Source organism: Neovison vison, chromosome 14, assembly GCF_020171115.1.
Source record: "Neovison vison isolate M4711 chromosome 14, ASM_NN_V1, whole genome shotgun sequence".
Lineage (NCBI taxonomy): Eukaryota > Metazoa > Chordata > Mammalia > Carnivora > Mustelidae > Neogale > Neogale vison.
Window position 1 is genome coordinate 17,006,976 of NC_058104.1, and position 19,488 is coordinate 17,026,463.

The 19,488-nt window shown below is 38.7% G+C and overlaps 1 protein-coding gene across 1 annotated transcript in view; it reads right to left on the reverse strand.

Annotated features, from left to right (window-relative positions):
- Positions 1 to 488: 488 nt before the first annotated feature.
- The window catches only part of ZNF713 (zinc finger protein 713), a 43,619-nt gene continuing 24,619 nt past the window's right edge, over positions 489 to 19,488 (reverse strand). Inside the window, exons 3-5 of the mRNA XM_044232995.1 lie at positions 12,968 to 13,094; positions 12,541 to 12,633; positions 489 to 1,922 (exon numbers count right to left, since the gene is read on the reverse strand). Of these exons, the coding sequence (XP_044088930.1) occupies positions 865 to 1,922; positions 12,541 to 12,633; positions 12,968 to 13,094 (1,278 nt within the window). The 3' untranslated portion in view covers positions 489 to 864. The remainder of the gene's footprint in view (positions 1,923 to 12,540; positions 12,634 to 12,967; positions 13,095 to 19,488) is intronic.

Genomic DNA, 19,488 nt, shown 5'->3' on the forward strand with positions numbered 1-19,488 from the left:
ACCCACAAATACAGCAGAAATACCCATTTTAGTGAAAACAATCTGCTATAAGGAAATGTAAACTAGAACAACAGGATAGAAAAGTAGACTTCCCTGCATCACTTTTTAAAGTTCATCACTATGACCCTCGGTCTCCCCCAAGACTCTTCTTAAAGTGATCCTAGGACTGTTTGATGAAAATGCAAAAGTTGCTAAAAAACAAACAAATAAACAAATAAACACCACCACATCCTGTCATATTGTTTCTCAAATAAAGGTACAGATTTAGGTGGTACATCAAATAGAAACTTTTAATTTGGAAGTTATATATATATTGATAAATATCTGTTTATTTATTTTAGAACAGATATAATTGACATACAAAACTCATAATTTCCATAAATACTATTTCCTAGGACAAGGTTAAAAATTCTTAGTCCCTTTAAAAGAAAATATTAAGTAAACACAATATGATAAAAACTGTAAAGGAAACACACAAATGACGAAAGTTTGAGAAATATTGCCTTTATGTTTATTTCAAATTTATGTGACTGGTTACACTACATCATTGCCTTAATCAATGTTTACATAATTTAAAAACTTTATATCATAAAAGTTACAGGTGAATAATTACAGATTATTGCCTACAAGATTTCTGGTCATTGAAAAAAGCTTTATATCAGATTTGGAATGTGACTCTTAATATAATCTTATTTATAAAATAAGCTATTTTCACTATTTATAAGTGCTCCTTGGAATACACTACTAATTTAAAACCTAAATTTATTTAGTTTCTATGCATTAAAAGTTTTCTCTCCTCTGTAAATAATTTGATATTGAAAGGGATGAAAAGATCTGACCAAAAGTTTTCCCAGATTTATATATTCATATGATTCCCCCACCATGAGTTATGTGCTGCTGGGTAAGTGAAGGACTGGGACTTAAGGTTTTCCCACACTTACTATATTCACATAATTTCTCCCGAGTATGGATTTTCCTATGTTGATTAAGGTGTGCACTCTGGCTAAAGGCTTTCTCACATTCATTACATTTATAGGGTTTCTCTCCTGTATGAGTTCTCTCATGCTGATTAAGATGTGTCCTCTGGCTGAAGGCTTTCCCACAAAAACTACATTCATAAGGTTTCTCTCCAGTATGAAGTCTATGATGTTCAGTCAGGGATGTGATACGGCTAAAGGCTTTACCACATTGATTACATTTATAGGGCTTCTCTCCAGTATGAATTCTCAGATGTTGAGTAAAGGATGAATGCTGACGGAAGGCTTTTCCACATTCATTGCATATAAAAGGTTTTTCTCCTGTGTGAATTCTCTGATGTTGAACAAGATGTATCCTCTGGCTGAATCTTTTCCCACATTCATCACACTTATAGGGCTTCTCTCCTGTAAGGACTATCTGAGGTTGAGTAAGAGATGAGTTGTGGCTGAAAACCTTCCCACATTCACTGGGTTTCTCTTCAGTATGAATATGGTTAGTAAGAAGAATACCTTGATTGAAGATTTTTCCACACTCATTATATTCATAAGGATTCTTTCTTACATAGTTTCCCTGATAGTAAATCAAGTCTGGATTATGTTTGATGCTATTTCCTTGTGTGTCAGAATTGAGGGGTATTTTAATGGAAGGAATTCTCTGATGCATAATAAGGTTTGCATTCATGTTATAGTTTTCTTGAAATCTATTACAGTCACGGCTTCTCTCCTGTGTGATCTTTTTGTGGGTGAAAGATATTTGTGCTAAGTATCTCTGCTGGTTTTCTTGGTTAAACTCTAACTGGTAATCAAAATCCCAGAGGCCTCCCAAGATGGAGTACCAGAAACTATCTCCTGTTAGTCTCTCCATTATCATGTCATGATTTTGTTTTTCATCAGAAATGTTCTGGTTTGGAGTCGATTTTTTGATTTCACGTCTACTCTCCCCATCTAAAAGAAATGCAGAACATACAAATACTTTGCGATCTCCTCTGTTTTGAAAAAGAAACTGTTGCCCAATGAATTACCAAGGAAAGTATATAGTAACGTGGACAAGGTGTATGTGGCATAAGTTTTAAAATATGGCCATGTAACAAGGAAGATTATAAAAGGATGATGGAAAGCAGTAAGCAGGGGGAAATTTAAAACACGTATGGTAATCATAAGAAGAGATCATCCAGGAGTATCTATAGCTGAAAGGTAATGGAAAGGAAAACGAGAAATGTCAGAGAAAGTTCTGTGCTTAGAGGTGGGAGATATTAGAGGAAAGACTATACTTGTTGAAGACAGGTCCAAGTACTCCACCTTATAAATTTCATCTGTGGATTATTCTATGGTAGTGTCAGTGACCTGTTTATTTAAAAAAGTATTTCTTCATATTTTTATCTTTTGCTTAAAATGACACAATGAATACTTGCTTATAATAACACATTCAAATAATATGGAACTGCAGTAAGGAAGAATTTCAGCCCCTTAGAGGTCATTATTTTTAATAGTTTGGAGCCTGTCTTGCCAGATTTTTTTCCATGTTCATACAAATATAAATGTAAATCATATTCTAAACAAGCATGAATTGTGATAAAAACAAAATTTCATTTCAGTTTCCTACTACTTCTTTAAACTTAATTTAATGGGGGCATTCTTACTATGCTTCTGGATGAAGATTTGGGCAGGTTCCATGGTTCCCCTAATTTTTAGATAACAAATACTCCTTCTGTTATATTAAGTTACAAACACAGTCTCTAATCAGTAATTAAAGTGTTCAGTCACCTGTTTAATAATCAAAACTCAAAAATTAATTCCCTTTCCTTCCCCTTGGCCGTTAAGAGTCATAGTCTTCCTTTTTCCCTACAACCTGCCTCTTTCTGCATCCTACTCTCTTCCTACTCATTTTTTCCCCTGGTGCTGTGCTCTCATTTCTTGTTCCCACTTTAATTATTTCCCTGGCTACCTCTTTCTTCACTCACTGTTGTTTAGTTCCCTTCTTTTTTGGGGGGGGGGGTGCGCAGAGGGTGAGAGAGAATCTTAGCTCCACACCAGCACAGAACCTGTTGTTGGGCTCAACTTATGACCCTGAGATCATGACCTGATCCAGAATCAACAGTTGGACACTTAACCAAGTCACCCAGGTGCCCCTGTTTAGTTCCCGTCTAACAAGAGTTTGAGGGTAGAAGCTGTGTGGAGGAAGAGATTAAAAGGCCAATTTTTGTATGACTGAGTAGCTTCACATTCTCACCTTGGCAGAAGATTAAATAGGAACTCATGACTCTTGGGAGGTTTTAGCTGGACCTCTTTCTCCTCTCATTTCCATGATCTGGACAGATAAATCTTTACTTGGATAGTACCTTGGGACCATCCCTACAGCAATGAATCCTATTGGACAAGATCAAAGATGTTGGATGACTCCTAAACACCCATGATACCTTGGCTTGACAATCTTGCAAACTGTAGACAGATCCTAACTCAACAGTTTCCCCTGGCTCACCTATAAAAGCCATTTTATCAGTAGGCTGTTCTTGGACCTTGGACAGTTTTAGTTTTCTCAAAATGTTAAGTCATGTGCTAGTCTTGGTCTTTCAACCACAGGGAATGCATATAAAAGCTGAAAGCGTGTTTTCCCCTGTAGCTGGGACATATGATTATCATCCTAATGAGGGCACTTAACAGTAAAAGGGAGCACCATTAATAATTATGCCAAAAACTATCCTGGAAAAATAAAATGGAATTACGCCATAATACTCTTTCGTACTTTGCTTTTTTTTTTTTTTTAAAGAGAGAGAGAAAGTGAGGAAAGGCAGAGAGAGAATCTTAAGCAGTGTGGAGCCTGATGTGGGGCTTGGTCTCACAATCCTGAAATCATGACATGAGCCAAAATCAAGAGTCTGGAGTTTAACTGAGCCACCCAGGCCTGTGATTTTTTTTTTTCATTATTGCATATCATGAACACATTTCCATGTCAATAAATACATTTCCATAATTTTTAAAGGTTGTAAAATATCTACTTTTATGGATAAATAAAATTATGTTTAATCAATTCACATCTGCACTGGACTTACTGTTATTACAAACAGCATGGCAGGAATAGTTAGTTGGCTGAACATGAAATAGAAATTGTAGAAAGAAAAAGAAAATTGTTAAAAACATCAATATGCTTACAGATATTACAAAAAGATACAAAAACAGAACATACTCTGGTCTAAAATTATATGTGGAAAAAAGTGATTTAAAATATTTGTTTTAGGGGCGCCTGTGTGGCTCAGTGGGTTAGGCCGCTGCCTTCGGCTCAGGTCATGGTCTCGGGGTCCTGGGATTGAGTCCCCCATCGGGCTTTCTGCTCGGCGGGGAGCCTGCTTCCCTCTCTCTCTCTGCCTGCCTCTCTGTCTACTGTGATCTCTGTCTGTCAAATAAACAAATAAAATCTTTAAAAAAAATATTTGTTTTAAACCAATGGACATTTTCAACGAAATTATCAACTGAACCACTTTATTTTTAGCCAAAATGCTTTTGTCTGCCTAGGGACTTTGGCTCCAAAATGTTTAGAATTGTTGGCTGGAGTTTGGAAACAACTCCTTCTGCCTAGGAGTACAGTTCAGGGCCTTAATTCCCTATGGCCTAGCTTCTAAAACTTGCTTATTCCTGGAAACATGGCAGCTTGGTCAACATACTCATGGCCACCTTTGTTGACGGCCTTCTTTCCATGTCTTACCTCTGAGTGAAAAGGGAAAACTGCTGCTGGTTGGCAGACTTGTCATCTATTGATACCAGGAGGAGTGACAAAGCATGGACCATATAGGCACTGTTCCCCTACTCTGGATACCCTCAAGGCCCATCAGATATTCAATCACAGGGCTATCTATCTATGTTCCATTGGGATGCCAGGGTACAGAGTCTAGACTCCAGGTTGAGACAGTGATTATCTTGTGCTATCTGTGAAGAACATTTGTGAAGAACAAACTCTAATCCATTTGCTCTAGCTCCTTACTTAGCCCAAACCCCCATGTTAGTAGACATGACTGCAACTTACCTTGAAAGGAGGGTGGGCTTTGACGAGGATGAATACTTTCATCAAGCTGTGTATATGAGATGATGTTTTGGTGCCTTTCACTCATTATCCACTGTCTACTTTCCTCCTCGTTTGGCCTTACCTGGCTAGAAACCCAACCATTCACTGAAGCTCCCAAGTCTTACTTTATACTTCTCCTGAATTGATTTCCTATTACATCTTATACTGCCTATGCCTCTGTTGTCTGAGATTATGGAAAAGGTGCTAGTTGGGAAGAAAGTGTTTTCAGACACAGAAGCAGAAGAGCTTCCTGTGCCTACACTGTGGGAATGACATGCATTCTGTTTGTGCCCAAGTTCTAAATTAAGTAAGTGTAATATCTTGGTCACAGCTACAGACTAAGGTTCTTTAGCTTATTAAGGGAGTTCCAGGCTTTCATTATTCTTGCAGGAGCCCAGGAGCTCTACATCAAGAAAAACAGGGAATTTGCATAGAACTACTGTAGTCTCAATATGGTAACTATTTGTCCCCACTGACTCCATACCCCTGGATCAACTCTTAGGGTTATGAGCCTTTAATAAAATTAGATTTCTAGGGTACCTAGACCTCTGACATTCTTTGCATCTAGGCAGGGATACCTTCTAGATAGGATCTTAGAATTAGCATATTGTGATGCCACTGTGGCTGCTTCCAACATCTTGGAAGGCCTTCTGCACTACTGCATACCTCACCTAGTAGACATCTTACCCTGCTTAGCCTCATCCAATGCCTTTTGAAATAAGTTGTTTAGAAGTCAGAAGAAAGGAAACAAGAAAGGAAAGAGGAAGGGAAAGAAGGAGAGAAGGGAGAAAAGGAAAGAATTAGGGAGAAAGGGAGGGAGGAAAACATTTTAAAAATTTATCTTTTTTTAAAAGATTGTATGTATGTACGTATGTATGTGTGTGTGTGTGTGTATGTGTGTGTGTGTGTGTGTGTGTGTATGTATGTATGTATTTATGAGCAAGACAGCACGAGCAGGCAGGAGAGGGAGAAGCAGGCTCACCAAGAGCAGGGAGCCTGATGTGGGTGTGATCCCAGGACTCCAGGATCATGACCTGAGCCAAAGGCAGATGCTTAATCAACTGAGCCACCCAGGCGCCCCAAGTTTATCCTTTCTATGTGTCAAGTACTATAGTATTTCTAGTTCTCTTTTGTTAATTAAAAAAAAGTGCCATGATTTATAGTAGGTTATAATATTAATTTAGTGGATAGAACAATACATTAAAACTGGGAGAAAACAGGCTTAAAAAGGTTAGAAACTATCAGTTCAACAGACATAGAAGGATAAATGTTTTTTGGTAAGACTGTCTCAATTGTATAGATTATACAGATCTTACGGGTTGCAATAAAAATGAATTTCTTAATGAGGGTGGTGGTTATAAATAATTAAAAACTACTGTTTTGGCAGAGGTCGGTAAGCTTTTTCTGTAAAGGGTCATAGTAAATATTTAAAGTTTTGTGGGTCGTATGGGCTTTATTGTTTAATCAACTCTGCTGTCATAGAGTGAAAGCAGCTACATACAATATAGTGACAGAGTGAGTGTGGCTCAGTTCCCATAAAATTGTTTACAGAAACACGTGACTGTAGACAATGTTTATTCATCCAAACAGTCTATAATACCAAACAGGGTTATCTGGAAAGGGAACCCCCTGTGATAATCTAAGACCTCCTTATGCTGACTGGGTGATTCATCTTATACTAGCAATGTATGAGAGTGCTTTCTTCCCTACAGACTTTTCAACAGTGTAGGCAACTTTTTGGACTTTTGCTAAACTGAGAGATGAGAAAAGGTAATCTGTATTTTCAGTTTGTGTTTCTTATGAGCGAGGCTGATCATTTTTTCTTACATTAAATGTATTTGTATTCCTTTATCTAGTAACTGTTCAGAGATGTGTGTACTCTATTAGGCTGTTGGCCTCTTCCTGAGTTTGAGGGGCATTTTATTAATGGGAGCTTAGCCCTTTCGATAGAAGTTGCAAATATTTCCCTTTATTGCCACTTGCCTTTTTACCCTGCTTATTGTTCTACACCACGCAGAGTGCAGGGATTTGTGTCTCTCGAATGTATAAATCTTTTTCTTTTATGGCTTCTAGATTTTGAAACATACTCAGAAATGATATCTCTATTTCAAGGTTTTAAAAGATTTCTCCTGTGTTTTCTTCCAGGTCTCTTATGGTTTCACGTTTTACATTTAAAGCCTCTGATTCCTTTGAGGTATCTTGGTTTAAGGGGTAAGTTATGGATCTAATTTTATCTCTTTCCAGATGGCTATTCACTATTCATTAAAAAATCTACTTTTTATAATCATATGTGTGGTGAGTATAGTACAAATATGAATCACTATGTTGTGTACCTGAAACTAATGTGATATTGTGTGTCAGTTACACTCAAATTTTAAAAAAAGGTCTACCTTTTAAATACCAGTTGGCTCAATACCATTTTCTTAAGATGTCCACCTTTCCCCTCCTAATTTGAAATAACGCCTTTATCATCTACTAAACTCCTGCATACATCTAAGTCTATTTCTGGATGTCCTATTCTGTTCAGTTGGTCTGCCCTGTTCTAATAAAATTTTACTGAATATTATCTAATTGAGACAATTCCTCTTGTTTTTCTCTGAGTTTTCCAGATTATTTTTGTTTTAGGTTTTTTCTTTTCTATTTCATTTTTTTATATGTCCAATTAACCAACATATAACCAATATGAAATTTAGAATGAGCTTATCTAGATCCCTCTAAAATCTTGAAGACACTTTTTATGGGATTATAGTACATGCATATTAGGGACACTGACATCTTGGCATGTCCATTTATTCAAGTTTATTTTTGTGTCTGTCAGAGTGTTTTAAAGTTTTCCTCATGCAGGTATTGCACCATTTCTTGTTAAAAGTTTATTTCTAGTGCATTTAAATTTTCTCCCTAATTGTTCTGAATTTCTCTTCCATTTGAACCCTTTATCCTGATGGCAGGCCTTTATTTCAAGCAAACATTGGAATGTGTATGAGTTACAAGGTGATTATTTTTGGCTGTAAGGAGATTGGGCAAAGGCAGGGAAATACTCCGCCCAGCTTGTTTCCACGTGGGCCTTTGTAGCACTGGGTCTGCCTTCTTTCTCAGAGACCTGGTGACTCAGAAACAATAGACTCTGCTTCATGTATAGAGTGCCCACCTGGAAAATGCCTGGATTTATTTTGCTTAGAAAGAGAAAGAGAAAGAGAGAGAGAGAGAGAGAGAAATAAGCAGTGGCAGTGGATGAGGAAAAGTAGGCTCCCCCATTGAGGAGGGAGCTGATTCGAGGCTCAATCCCAGGACCCTGAGATCATGACCTGAGCTGAAGGTAGTTGCTCAACGAACTGAGCCACCCAGGTGTCCCATCCACCTTTATAATGGTGATACAGTAATCTAATGTATGTGCATACCATAATTTGTCTAACCTTTATTGGTCAACATTTAGGTAGTTTATAGCCTTGTTGTTTCCCCCAATATGAACATCCCTGTATATAAGTCAGTTGTCACATGGGACACTTCAGGTGGGTTTTGATATATTGTTCTTAAGGACTCTAAACATGCGTGCGTCCTGTTACTTATATTTATTTCGTGCATAGTGATGACTAGAAGCCAACTGACACCATAAATGTCTTGACTAGCAATCAAAGATTTTCTATCAAAAGCAAAAAAAAAAGTTTATTTCTAGATGTTTTATTTTTTTGGTTACTACTAAATGGGTTCTTCTCTTCCATCTTATTTTCTAACTGGGTAGCTGTTTGTGCTTTTATCGTCACTCCACTTCAACAGTTATTTACTTGGTTAATACAGTTATACTCTGAACTCAGACCCATATAAAGAGTCTCAAACTCACTGTCACACTCTCTTGCCGGGGAAGTATACAATGCCCTTATTCACACGCTACTTGCTTTCTGATCTCATCTAGAACACCACTACTTCAACCCATCCACTGTTTCCTAGTTTCCAGTCCTTTCCAGGCCTTACTTTACTTCTTGTCACTTCCTGGAATCTATGTCAAATCACCAGAATTAACAAACTCTCATTTTTCTTCCTTTAGTTTCACTCATCTAGCAGGCCCTTGGCCTGAACTCTAACTCTACAAAGCCTTTCTGGTGCAGAATAAAATAGGAGAAATGGCATATACACGGACACTGGAAACCACAAATGCATGGGGCAAAATCTCATCTGGATCCTCAAAGCTGCTTGGTAATCTCTTGATTCATCTTTGGTCAGCTTCCATTGAACTTAACAGGCAAGAGCAAGTGCTCCTCAAGTTCTGTCCTTATGCCCCACCATTCCTTTACATTCAACAGGGGACCCTGCCTTCAACTGCACCAAGAAAGCAGAAATAACCATGTGTGAATTCCCCCAAATCTCCCACCAACAAACTTACAACATACAAAATCACCCTAATCTCCTTCCCAGTCTCACTCCCATCTCTTGTAGAACCTTGCTCTGTATTTTGTATTTATTTTCTACTTATTCCTTCTTTTAACCCCCTTTCTTCAGTATTATAAACAAGGGAAAATCATTCTTTTTTTAAAAGATTTTATTTATTTGATAGACAGAGTTTACAAGTAGGCAGAGAGGCAGGCAGGGAGAGAGGGGGAAGCAGGCTCCCTGCTGAGCAGAGAGCCCGATGGGGGGCTCGATCCCAGGACCCTGAGACCATGATCTGAGCCAAAGGCAGAAGCTTTAACCCACTGAGCCACCCAGACGCCCCTAAAATCATTCTTGCTTTGAACAATCCTCTTTTGACGCCACCTTCTATTCTCCCATTATGCTCTATTGTCTCCCTTTCTCATCTGAGCTTCTTGTAAGAATACTGCGTACTTACAAGGTCCACCTTTTTACCTCCTGTTCATTAAAAAATGTACTAACTGATTGTTCTTCTAATCATTCCCGTTATTTCTCTTATTTTTTTTAAAGATTTTATTTATTTCTTTGACAGACAGAGATCACAAGTAGGCAGAGAAGCAGGCAGAGTGTGGGGGGGAGCAGGCTCCCTGCTGAGCAGAGAGCCTGATGCGGGACTCGATCCCAGGACCCTGAGATCATGACCTGAGCTGAAGGCAGCGGCTTAACCCACTGAGCCACCCAGGCGCCCCTCTCTTAATTTTATTTATTTGACAAAGAGAGACACAGCAAGAGAGGGAACACAAGTAGGGGGATTGGGAGAGGGGAGAAGCACTCTTCTCACTGAGCAAGGAGCCCAATGCAGGGCTTGATGTGGGGTTTGATCCCAGGACCCTGGGATCATGACCTGAGCCAAAGGCAGATGCTGAATGACTAAGCCACCCAGGCACCCCATGTTATTTCTCTTATTAATTAACATAATTGCTAACCTCTTTGTTGCTAAATCAAACACTAGGTCTTACCTCAGTGAGGAAGAGGTTTCTAGGTAAACAGGCATCAATAGATGCCAGTAAGGCAAGCAGTACCCCAGAGGGCAAGCCAGAATTACATGAGGCCATCAACAGAAATGTCTTACCACATCCTTATAAGAGGAACCAGTGACTGTGTCCCTGTGTCTTACAGGATAATGCCAAAATGCAAGCTGTCTCCTTGAAGGAGACTGACAGGCTGCTTATTCCTGACAAGGTGGATATGAGGAAATCATTTGTTCAACCTGACCTGTGAACCAAGAGCCTTAGGAATCTACAAAATAAGTTCTGGAAACTTTCTTAAGTTAGCGATTATTTTCTCTAGCTGGGGGTCTGTGGATAGGGATATATGGGAAATACCATGAATCCTACAAATGGACTTGCCTGTGGGGAAAAAATACCTGAAGGAAAAAACACCTGAGGGAAACAATAGATTTGCCTTCTGCTGTCAGTGCCTATGCTGGCAACTCACCTGGGAAAGGAGTTTTTCATTTTCATTTTCTTTTCTTTTCTTTTTTTTTTTTTTAAGATTTTATTTATTTATTTGTGGGAGAGAATGAGGGCGAGAGAGAGAAAGAGCATGAGAGGGGAAAAGGTGAGAGGGAGAAGCAGACTTCCCACTGAGTGGGGAGCCCAGCAGATTCCATCATGGGACTCCAGGATCATGACCTGAGCTGAAAGCAGACGCTTCACCAACTGAGTCACCTGGGCGCCCAGGGCGTTTTTCATCTTCTTCCTTTAGCTTCCTACTTCCCAGGTTTCAGGGTGTGGAGATTCATAGAAATAACGTCACCTACTACTGTTGGAGAAAGTGTTCAGGGGTTCTTGAGAAAATGTTTTATTAGCTTCTACCCATAGAATGCCAGCACTGGTCAGACCAAAATTCAGGTAAAGTGAGGCTGAAAGAGGAGCAGGTTTCTCACCCGAGATGACCTGGAGCACTAAAATCAATAAGGACAGCCAAGTCAAAGCCACCCTGAGAAAGAAGCTGAAGTCTGAATGGCAGAAAACCAAGTCCAAATGGGAAAACACTGTGCCAGAGCAAAGAATCAGGGTGGACACTACATAGAGAAGGGGTAGCTGAGTTCAGGATAAAAAACTACAGTGTAAAATACCTAACTCAGTATCTGGCATACATTTAGAAGTGAACTACTTACTGATACAAGCAGGCAGAACATTTTAGGTGGTATGCCAACAAGAGGGAGCTAAGGTTTTGTTTTTGTTTTTATTTTTTAGTTAATAACTCTCTTATTTCATGGATGCTTTAAAGAGAGAGTATAACATCAACAGATCCAGGTTTTGAAATATTTAATTAAGATGACAGTATGACATTCATAAACAAAAATATAATCTAAAATCTGGGAAGATTATGTGGGTGAAATATTGAGGCTAAAAATATAGAAATGGGAAAATGCCATAGAAGGGTTACTTAAAAGGAATATACTACAGAGCAGAACACTAAGCCTGTAGGAATACATACATTTAGAAAAATAAAAAGGGAGGGAAAGCAGTGTAGGAGCATATAGAGATACTGGACACAGACTACAAAAGGCAAGAATCGTGTACATCGCAAGCCAGAGTGAAAGAAAATTTCTAAAAAAGTAAAGTCAACACAATCCAATGCAACAAGATTAGAGGAGACAATAACTTTTTTTTTTTAAAGCCACTGGATTCGACTGAAGGAAGTTGGTAATAATCTCCAAGAAAACCACTTTAATAGTACAGATAGGATAGGAGTCATGTCACAAAGGTAATCAAGAGAATTAAAATTGAGGCTATGGGTTTTAGACAAGTTTAAAGAGTTTGATAACAAAAGGAAAAGGAATGAAGAAACAGAAAGTTCTATGTGGAGATCTGCAACATCAAAGTAGTCATGAATGTTAGAGTAAATACCTTCACACTAGCTTTTGTGTTGTGTGAATTTTTTAATGATAAGTATATATTATCTGTGTAATTGGAAAAAAACAAGAGGGCCATTTCCAGTTTGGAACAAAGTCAAACATAAACTGAATTTTTAAAAAGGTCTTGGTATTCTGTAAACCCCAGAGGCAAAGACTTCGAGCACAGTCAGTTGAATATTTCAGAAGTGACTGCTTCTCTTCACTGAGCAGCAAATACCCAAATGCTTGCTCCTCACCTGCGTGAGCGTCCACTGCACTGTCTCTTTCTATCCCCCGCTGCTCCTCTTTCTCCAACTGAGAGATCACCTCTGGCTTATAGAGTTGATGCCCTATTCATGGAAAAAATGTATGTCATAGAAGTTTGTACTAGGAACAAAAATTTCTCTTAGAATTCATTTCCAACCTTTTTGGTCTTTGGAGCCTCTGGATTTAGAAAGGGGAAACTTCCAAGGCAACAAAATAAAGCTACCCAATCTCAAACTCAACAAAATCAAGACTTTTTACCTGAGGAGAAACAGCAAGAAACAAAGGCTCTGTCTCCAGCACTGATTAGCATTCTGTGCTGGCCTGAACTATATTCATAAAAGATTTGGAAATTTTCACTACTTAAGGGAATAAACCCATTTAGAATGGTTTCTAGTTTTACAGGGACAACATCCTTACCGAGTGCTACCAGATTCCTGTAGTTCTCCAGCATCACATCTCGGTAAAGGATCTTCTGAGCAGGGTACAGCTGGTTCCACTCTTCTCTGGTGAAGTTCACAGCCACGTCCTGGAATGTCAGTGAGTCCTGAAGATATCAAGTATATCTCTGCTTAGCCAGAAACCAGTATTTACAGGGGCCCTTAGGGGAAGGGGAAAAGGTGTAGCAGTGGAAAAGGTTAGGATGTTTGAGCTGTTGTGGTGACAATCTTTAGGGTTCTCTGAGTAATCTAGGTCAAAATTTTTGAAACAATTAGTATGTGTCTATTATCTTTCAAGTCAGACATAAAAACATGTATGAAATTATGCTTACTTTTAAGCTTTTTACAGTTTTTGCAAGGGAAAGACTCTCATCATCTAAACAATTTTAAAAAACCATATGGGAAATTTATGCTGTAAGATTTCAGAAATAAAAGAATACAGGATTGGCTGAATTACTGTAAGGAGGTATCAAGTTGGTGGATTTTGTGTAACCTTAACAGATTTTTAAACTCTTGACAGAATTGGAGAGGGGATATTCCAGTGGTTAAAAAAATAAAAAAAATCAAAAAGGGCAAACAGGTTGAGAGTAGAAGACATATGATGAATGTGGGGATCAGTAAAAGAGACTTCCTCACTACAGTTAGGAAATTCAAATAAAAAAGGGTTACCTCTAAATTTTCTTAATGCTTTTTAACAATCCTTTTGCTCTAAGAGACACCCACATATAAACACAGAAACATACAACCAATATATACCACCCCCTCTTCCCTTACAATCTAATCCCTCCAAAATACCACCAATTTCATGGGCATAATAACTTAACTCTTCAGAATGAGTGTGGTGCTAGGGCATCTGGTTGGCTCAGTGGGTTAAGCCTCTGCCTTCAGCTCGGGTCATGGTCTCAGGGTCCTGGGATCGAGTCCCGCATCGGGCTCTCTGCTCAGCAGGAAGCCTGCTTCCCCTTCTCTCTCTACCTGCCTCTCTGCCTACTTGTGATCTCTGTCAAATAAATAAATAAAATCTTTAAAAAAAAAAAGAATGAGTGTGGTGTTACAAATAAGGGCTTTCCCCCATAAGTTAACAGTCAATATTTAAGTATAGTACTGGCATTTTACTTAAATCAATTTTCATTCTTTGATAACATATCTTTCTAAAATGTATTTCAATTAAGTGACATAGGAATTTAGAAATTAATCACCAAGGCTGAAAGTAATTAAATAATTTACCCAAAGACATATGGTTAGTAAATAGCAAGAACTGGAATTCTTCTTCAATCTTATTCTAAAGCCTATGCTCTTTCCATCATACTGCAAAGATATCTTTTCTGCATAAACTAATATTTTCCCTCTTGTGACTTTTATTTCTAATTTCCATTCTACTTTCCCCATGCTTCTTGAGGGTAGTACCAGGCTGAGGAAAACTAGGAATTTATAGTCTACATTCTTTAGTATCTGCATTTGTAGTTCCTTTTTGGTTGTTTGAATCAGGACTTTTTCTCTCCTTCTATATCTTCTAATGATCTCGCACTTGGGTTACCAGTTTCTTCTCTTCTTTCCTTCTTTTAAAAAATATCCTTATTTGAATTCTATTTTAAATTAGAATATTAATATATATTAATATAAAAACATACAAAAAAGTACTTCATAAAAAATTGTTTGGGCTTCTTTCCTCTATCCAACTCTTACGTCTAATCAGTATTTTAAGTTTTCAGTGTATTTCCTGATAATTCTTCACGCAAATATATGGCTTCTCATTTCCTCCCACTTTTTTTTTTTTTTAGCCTCAAAGACAAGGTATTGTATACATTGTTTTTTAACTTAACTATGAACATTGGAGTACATATAGCCCTTCTTTTTGCTATATCTGTATCTTTGGGGTAAATACCCAGTAGTGCAATTGTAGTAGTACTATTACTTATACTATTAATTGTATTACTTGTACTACTAATTGTAGTAGTGCTATTTTTAATTTCTTAAGGAATCTCCACACTGTTTTTCAAAGTGGCTGCACCAACTTGCGTTCCCACCAACAGTGTAAGAGGGTTCCCCTTTCTCCACATCCTCTCCAATAGTTGTTGTTTACTGTCTTACTAATTTTGGTCATTCTCACTGGTGTAAGGTGGTATCTCAATGTGGTTTTGATTTGAATCTCTATGATGGCTAATGATGATGAACATTTTTTCATGGGTCTGTTAGCCATTTGTATGTCTTCTTTGGAGAAGTGTCTGTTCATGTCTTCTGCCCATGTTTTGACATCCTTATCAGTTTTTTGGGTGTTAAGTTTGAGGAGTTCTTTACAGATCTTGGATATAGCCCTTTGTCTGTCATTTGCGAGTATCTTCTTCCATTCCATGGGTTGCCTCTTTGTTTTATGGACTGTTTCCTCTGCTGTGCAGAAGCCTTTGATCTTGATGAAGTCCCCAAAGTTCATTTTTGCTTTTGTTTCCTTTGCCTTTGGAGACATATCTTGAAAGAAGTTGCTGTGGCTGATGTCGAAGAGGTTACTGCCTATGTTCTCCTCTAGGATTTTGATAGATTCCTGCCTCACATTGAGGTCTCTCATCCATTTCGAGTCTATCTTTGTGTATGGTGTGAGAGAATGGTCGAGTTTCATTTTTCTATACTTAGCTGTCCAGTATTCTCAGCACCATTTATTGAAGAGAGTGTCTTTTTTCCACTGGTTATTTTTTCCTGCTTTGTCAAAGGTTACTTGCCCACAGAGTTGAGGGTCCATATCTGGACTCTACTCTGTTCCATTGGTCTATGTGTCTGTTTTTGTTCCAGTACCATGCTGTCTTGGTGATCACAGCTTTGTAATATAGCTTGAAATCAGGGAACGTAACGCCCCCAGTTTTTTCTTTTTCAACAATTCCTTAGCAATTCAGGGTCTTTTCTGGTTCCATACAAATTTTAGGATCGTTTGTTCCAGCACTTTCAAGAATGCTGGTGGAATTTTGATTGGGTGGCATTGAAAGTATACATTGCTCTGGGAAGTATAGATATTTTAACTGTTTCTTCTTCTGATCCATGAGAATGGAATGTTTTCCATCTTTTTGTGTCAACTTCAGTTTCTTTCATGAGTGTTCTATAGTTTCTCGAGTACAGATCCTTTACCTCTTTGGTTAGGTTTATTCCAAGGTATCTTATGGTTCTTTTTTTTTTTCAATTTATTTATTTTCAGAAAAACATTATTCATTATTTTTTCACTACACCCAGTGCTCCATGCAAGCCGTGCCCTCTATAATACCCACCACCTGGTACCCCAACCTCCCACCCCCCGCCACTTCAAACCCCTCAGATTGTTTTTCAGAGTCCATAGTCTCTCATGGTTCACCTCCCCTTCCAGTTTACCCAAATTCCCTACTCCTCTCGAACGCCCCTTGTCCTCCATGCTATTTGTTAAGCTCCACACATAAGTGAAACCATATGATAATTGACTCTCTCTGCTTGACTTATTTCACTCAGCATAATCTCTTCCAGTCCCGTCCATGTTGCTACAAAAGTTGGGTATTCATCCTTTCTGATGGAGGCATAATACTCCATAGTGTATATGGACCACATCTTCCTTATCCATTCATCCGTTGAAGGGCATCTTGGTTCTTTCCATAGTTTGGCAACTCTGGCCATTGCTGCTATAAACATTGGGGTACAGATGGCCCTTCTTTTCACGACATCTGTGTCTTTGGGGTAAATACCCAGGAGTGCAATGGCAGGGTCATAGGGAAGCTCTATTTTTAATTTCTTGAGGAATCTCCACACTGTTCTCCAAAGAGGCTGCACCAACTTGCATTCCCACCAACAGTGTAAGAGGGTTCCCCTTTCTCCACATCCCCTCCAACACATATTGTTTCCTGTTTTGTTAATTTTGGCCATTCTAACTGGTGTAAGGTGATATCTCAATGTGGTTTTTTTTTTCAATTTATTTATTTTCAGAAAAACAGTATTCATTATTTTTTCACCACACCCAGTGCTCCATGCAAGCCGTGCCCTCTACAATACCCACCACCTGGTACCCCAACCTCCCAGCCCCCGCCACTTCAAACCCCTCAGACTGTTTTTTAGAGTCCATAGTCTCTCATGGTTCACCTCCCCTTCCAATTTACCCAAATTCCCTACTCCACTCGAACGCCCCTTGTCCTCCATGCTATTTGTTATGCTCCACACATAAGTGAAACCATATGATAATTGACTCTCTCTGCTTGACTGATTTCACTCAGCATAATCTCTTCCAGTCCCGTCCATGTTGCTACAAAAGTTGGGTATTCATCCTTTCTGATGGAGGCATAATACTCCATAGTGTATATGGACCACATCTTCCTTATCCATTCATCCGTTGAAGGGCATCTTGGTTCTTTCCATAGTTTGGCAACTCTGGCCATTGCTGCTATAAACATTGGGGTACAGATGGCCCTTCTTTTCACGACATCTGTGTCTTTGGGGTAAATACCCAGGAGTGCAATGGCAGGGTCATAGGGAAGCCCTATTTTTAATTTCTTGAGGAATCTCCACACTGTTCTCCAAAGAGGCTGCACCAACTTGCATTCCCACCAACAGTGTAAGAGGGTTCCCCTTTCTCCACATCCCCTCCAACACATGTTGTTTCCTGTTTTGTTAATTTTGGCCATTCTAACTGGTGTAAGGTGATATCTCAATGTGGTTTTAATTCGAATCTCTCTGAGGGCTAATGATGATGAACATTTTTTCATGTGTCTGATAGCCATTTGTATGTCTTGATTGGAGAAGTGTCTGTTCATATCTTCTGCCCATTTTTTGATGTGTTTGCCTGTTTCGTGTGTGTTGAGTTTGAGGAGTTCATTATAGATCCTGGATATCAACCTTTTGTCTGTACTGTCATTTGCAAATATGTTCTCCCATTCCGTGGGTTGCCCCTTTGTTTTTTTGACTGTTTCCTTTGCTGTGCAGAAGCTTTTGATTTTGATGAAGTCCCAGAAGTTTATTTTCGCTTTTGTTTCCTTTGCCTTTGAAGACATATCTTGAAAGAAGTTGCTGTGGCTGATATCAAAGAGATTACTGCCTATGTTCTCCTCTAGGATTCTGATGGATTCCTGTCTCACATTGAGGTCTTTTATCCATTTTGAGTTTATCTTTGTGTATGGTGTAAGAGAATAGTCGAGTTTCATTCTTCTACATATAGCTGTCCAGTTTTCCCAGCACCATTTATTGAAGAGACTGTCTTTTTTCCACTGTATATTTTTTCCTGTTTTGTCAAAGATTAATTGACCATTGAGTTGAGGGTCCATATCTGGGCTCTCTACTCTGTTCCACTGGTCTATGTGTCTGTTTTTATGCCAGTACCATGCTGTCTTGGTGATCACAGCTTTGTAATAAGAGCTGGAGCAAATAATCCTAAAATTTGTATGGAATCAGAAGAGACCCCGAATCGCTAAGGAAATGTTGAAAAACAAAAATAAAGCTGGCGGCATCACCTTATCTTATGGTTCTTGGTGCTACAGTAAATGGAATCAATTCTTTAATTTCCCTTTCTATATTTTTATTGCTAGTGTATAAGAAAGCAACTGATTTCTGTGCATTGATTTTATATCACATCTTCTTAATCCACTCATCAGTCAGTGGACATTGGGGGTCTCTCCATAGTTTGACTATTGCTGATAATGCTGCTATAAGCATTGGGATGCATATGTCCCTTCAAGTTTCTATTTCTGTATTCTTTGGGTACCTGATAGTGTAACTGCTGGATTGCAGGGTAGTTCTATTTTTAACATTTTGAGGAACCTCCACAGTATTAACCAGAGTGGCTTCACCAGTTTACATTCTGACCAAGGTGCAAAAGGGTTCCCCTTTCTCCACATCCTTACTAACACCTGTTGTTTCTTGCATTGTTTAATTTACCCATCCTAACAGTTGTGAGGTGGTATCTCATCATGGTTTTGATTTGTATTTCCCTGATGATGAGTGATGTTGAGCATATTTTCATGTGTCCATTAGCCATCAGGATGTCTTTTTTTGGAAAAGTGTATATTCATATCTTCTGTCCATTTCTTAATTGGGTTATCTGGGTTTTTTTGGGGTGTTGAATTTGATAGGTTATTTTTTTTTAAGATTTTATTTATTTATTTGACAGAGATCACAAGTAGGCAGAAAGGCAGGCAGAGAGAGAGGATGAAGCAGGCTCCCTGTGGAGCAGAGAGCCTGATGCAGGGCTCAATCCCAAGACCCTGGGATCATGACCTGAGCCGAAGGCAGAGGCTTTAACCCACTGAGCCACCCAGGCGCCCTAATGGGTTCTTTATAGATTTTGGATATTAACCCTTTATCAGGTACCTTGTTTGAAAATATCTTCTCCCATTCTGTAGGCTGCCTTTTAGTTTTGTGGATTGTTTCCTTTACTGTGCAGAAGCTTTTTATCTTGATGAACTCTCAATAGTTCACTTTTTTTTTTGCATTTCCCTTTCCTGTGGGGATGTTGAGTAAGAAGTTGCTACAGCTGAGGTCAAAGAGGTTGCTGCCTGTGTTCTCTAA